We start from the raw sequence: 4,327 nt of genomic DNA on the forward strand, positions 1-4,327 counted from the left end.
CTGCAGGTACTCCAATGTGGATTATCAAGAATCCGAGAGTTTGTGACTGCAGGTACTCCAATGTGGATTATCAAGAATCCGAGAGTTTGTGACAATTGTCATGCTGCAACCAAGCTTCTGTCAAAATTTTATGGCAGAATAATAGTGGTAAGAGATCGTAACCGGTTTCACTATTTCAAAAAAGGAATTTGTTCTTGTGGTGATTATTGGTAGCTTTTACTCTATTATCCTGGCTACAATGTAAATATTCTATACAGATGTATAGATACAAAATGAGAACAATAAGATCGAACTTCTGCCATTCTTTACTATCATATTCGAGGCTAAATTCCAGCCACATGCTTTGTGATTTCCTCTTGAAAGGAAGGACACTAAATATACATGTGTCAACAAGTAATGATGTGATATTGTTATGTAATTTTACAATGCAACCACATATTCTTTAAACAACAGTTACAGTTTTTACTATCTCTGTAAAAGAATGGCTGTCACCCGCAATCCGAGAAAAACCCTTAACTTTCAACCAAGCCACTGTTGAGCACGACGAGCTCCACTTCCACCAACTGCACGTCGTATACTGATCTTTTCACCAGCATACTTTTGTTGCAGCCATTCAAAGCCATTTACATCAAGTTTCCCACTAACTGATTTCCCTTGCTTTCTCCGGGCGTGTTGTTCTCGTATAGACGCCCAAAGTTTCTCAATGGCATCCCTTTGTAGAGATGTAAACCTTGACACATTATCAAAGGCATGCTTAACCAAGATGTCTATAACTGTTTGGCACCTGCAAATTAAAAGACATGAATAAACAATCACAAAAGAAAAATTAATATAAACTACCTTAAAATAACATTTAAGAATAAGAAGTTAATAAATTGTGTAAGCATATTTACCATGGAATTTTATAACGCCGGGCAGCAATCTCTAAGCAAGTAATCAATGCTACTCTATGGGACTTAAGGACTCTCTTTGTCTCTTCTTCATCTTTGATCTTTGTTGTTGCATCTTTCTTCCCCTTTGATTTTTCTCCTTTCTTTGCTGTACTGGGAATAAGAGCATCAAGCCCAAACGGATCAGACTCTTGCTTGCTAGTTTCCTCAACTGGTGAGTTCTCTGTCTTTAGTTCACCATCCTCATTTGCTGTTTCTGTTTCGTCTTTCAGGGCAGCAGCTTCCTCTATGTCATCATCTTCAGTTGCAATTGGAAGATTAGATATGATTTCCTTTATCCGTGAAGCTGCTTTTGAAAACTATTTCCAATTTCACAAAAGACCAAAGAGTAAAATTGGAATCCAAACTACACTTGTATCAGAAAATACAAAGGGGGTAGTATCATAACATTACTAAAACAAATATTCTTACCACAAAACTGTCATCAGTGAATAAATCATTTGCCACCACTGCCATTATTGTCCACGTAGTGAATTGATTCTTTTGCTTCTTATTTAGACACTGCATTGCAAAAGAAAATAAAGGAGTAAAGATACCTTCAACATTAATTTCCTTCTATTTTTAACACTCATGTTACAGTCCAAATCAATAACCTTACTTCAGAGACGTCATTTGCAGCCGAGAACAATGCATGATAATCCGCTCGAACCGAAGCATCAGTACAAGAAATAGATGATGACATTGCAGCCTCAAGTACAGCAAAGAAGTGATCACTGGTTTCTGGCTTGACGTTGCCGGCTTGAATCAGCTGTATTGCAAGCTTTGAAGCCTTAGCAAACTTTGCAGGAGTCTTAATATGTGAAGCAATTTTTTGCATAGCCTCTATTACTTGTTTCTCCGAAACATCTGTTGAGGTTTTAAACCTTAACTTCTTCTCAGGGGCTGTATCTGATAATCAAGTTACACTCTTCACCTTAAATTGAAAAACTTTGTACGTTTAAGTAAATAAAAGAAAAAGAACGTACAACAAACTGAACTTCAGCCATCATTTTTGTTTTTAAACCACTAAAAATTAAAATTTCTACACATTTCAAGATCGAATAGTAAAACCCAAAATTTAAATCCCATTTGAAACCATTTAACAGTGTGCTTGAGCTAAGTCAGAGTTTCATCCTGTAACCCAATTGAGTGATATTATCCATTGAAGACTTCTGTCCCAATATTTCCTTTTATCTGTTCGAGTCTCTAAACAATTATACAGTTATCCTCATGCTAAATCTCTCCCATTCCGCTAAAGGGTTCACCTAATTTTATCTAAAGAGTTCAGAAACCTAACAAGAATTTAGAAACAACATTACTTGTTTCGGATAGAGAACAGGGAAATACCTTCTGGGTTTGATTCGTTGGGCTTGGGGCGCTTGAGGGCGCTTTTAAGGACTGGAATCGGAGCGTCGCACTCAACCACAGCAGGTTTTGAGTTGAGTAGCGGTTCTTGTTGCTCCGTAGAAGGAGGTGGGTTTGCAGAAGGTGGAGGCAGACCCTCAAAGAGGTCATCAGCCATTGCTCTCTCTCTCTCTGCAAAGCTTTCTCTCTCTGCTTCCCTTGTCTGCAACACTTTTTAGAAATGTGGAATTTGAGCTTTTTTATTTAACTAGCTATTTTTTTTAGTTACATTTAAACCTTAATTCTCAAAAATAATTAACTAAATAAATAATTTTTTTAGGGTGACATATCACTTATAATTTATTGTTAGGTCTAATGCATTTTGATTAGAATAAATAATATAAAAAATTGCTAATCATTTATACCATGTTTTCTTTTTTTTTTTTTGAAAATAATCATTTACACCATGTTAAGAGAAGTTAATTAAGAGTTTTGTGTCAAATAGTTGACTAATTATAATAACTTATAGTTTTGATTTAGCTCAACTTGATTAAATTTATTTATGTATATAAGTTACATTATCGTGACTAATGAGAATAATATTAGATATTTATATGTATAAACTGAAATAATATATGTATGTGTATATAAAATACGGAATTAACAAATATATACACTATATAATATAAAGATTGAAATACCTCCAGCCATTGATTCTTGAGCTTCAATCACAAAAGTTCTGATCTGCAAAGGAAATTGATTACCATGGGTAATCGGGCTTCCTCACTCTCTCAACTCTCTTTAGATGGATTTTACTGTTATGAACAGAATGAGTGAGGAGCTCAGGGACCGAGACATTATATTTATAGGTGAGATACTCCATCAGTATCTGTGCCACATTAATTGTCAGAATATTTTGACAATTAATTCAGGCAATCAAATCGGGTAATGACTATAGAAATCTGACCATATATAGAATATTACGTAATTAATTTTGTCCAGATTCAATGAATATAAAATATTCATTTATCACAAAATCAATTATCTATTTTATTTCCTTAAATAGAAATATTCTAATATTCTCCCACTTGGTCAGTATTTAGACTAAAACATTCAAACCCAAACGTTCCTCATTATATAATAAACATATGAATCATAACGATATGTCCTCATTATAAGTCGAGTATTATCTTCCATGTATTACGATAGATTTATTATATAACAATGTACTTAATGTGGTAATGTACTTAAGCGAATAAACCCTAAGCCTTATGTTTATTCTGGTCCTCTTACGATAATTTTCTCAGACAAAATTAAGGTGCACATAAATATGAGAAAATATCGAAATTAGAGTTTCATTGAATAATTTTTGGTTGTACAAATAAAAAACTGCATATGAGTTAACTGAATCTCATATTTACTTTATGATCCTTGAATTTGTGGTGCAACATGCCTTTAGTCAAGGATATGCAATCACCCAATTCAGTTTGCGTGGTTAATGACCACTTATCACGTCTTTTTATAACTAAATACTTAGTGTCGATATGCTAGCTTCGACCAGTAATATTGTAACTGAATTTATCGCAAAATTTTCTTAATGGCCTAATAAAATTGTAATTCTGAACTCTAGGCCTACTATGAAACTCTATAAGACACCATACAAGATGTATACTCAAAACAATAAATGAATCTGACTTCTATAGTGGAAACAACAATCAAGATTCTCCACAATACAACTTACTGGCAATCTTAAGGACGTAATCAAATATTAATTTACGTGAATGAATATAACTAGTAAAGTACGTTAGAATCTAATTGGTTAACTATATTTCTAGATAGTCAATTCATCTTAACAAAATATGTATGAAATAATTTTTAGTATCTTAAAGACACCTCATCACTTTGTACGAAAAATAAAGTGGTCTTGTAACACCCTAACTAACTTAGGCATATTACGTGATTTTTAAACGTACTGTGCAGCTCGTTGCTAATCAACGAGGTTTATGGAAAAACGTGATTAATTAAAATTTTGCTTTTCAATTAAACTTATAAAC

At 33.5% G+C, this 4,327-nt stretch overlaps 1 protein-coding gene across 2 annotated transcripts; it reads right to left on the reverse strand.

The window, feature by feature from the left end:
• Positions 1–282: 282 nt before the first annotated feature.
• On the reverse strand, positions 283–2,570 carry LOC115720825 (uncharacterized). Of its 2 annotated transcripts, none has more exons than XM_030650002.2 (5): positions 2,277–2,570; positions 1,549–1,838; positions 1,362–1,451; positions 894–1,249; positions 283–784 (listed from the first exon to the last, which is right to left on the reverse strand). In XM_030650002.2, the coding sequence occupies exons 1-5, from the start codon at positions 2,449–2,451 to the stop codon at positions 520–522; spliced, it is 1,176 nt and encodes a 391-aa protein (XP_030505862.2). In that variant the 5' UTR covers positions 2,452–2,570; the 3' UTR covers positions 283–519. The 2 variants fall into 2 exon arrangements, with proteins under 2 accessions (XP_030505862.2, XP_030505863.2); XM_030650003.2 differs by having other exon boundaries at positions 1,549–1,832; positions 2,277–2,534.
• Between the last annotated feature and the right edge of the window lie 1,757 nt (positions 2,571–4,327).

Source organism: Cannabis sativa, chromosome 2, assembly GCF_029168945.1.
Source record: "Cannabis sativa cultivar Pink pepper isolate KNU-18-1 chromosome 2, ASM2916894v1, whole genome shotgun sequence".
In the NCBI taxonomy this organism is placed as follows: domain Eukaryota; kingdom Viridiplantae; phylum Streptophyta; class Magnoliopsida; order Rosales; family Cannabaceae; genus Cannabis; species Cannabis sativa.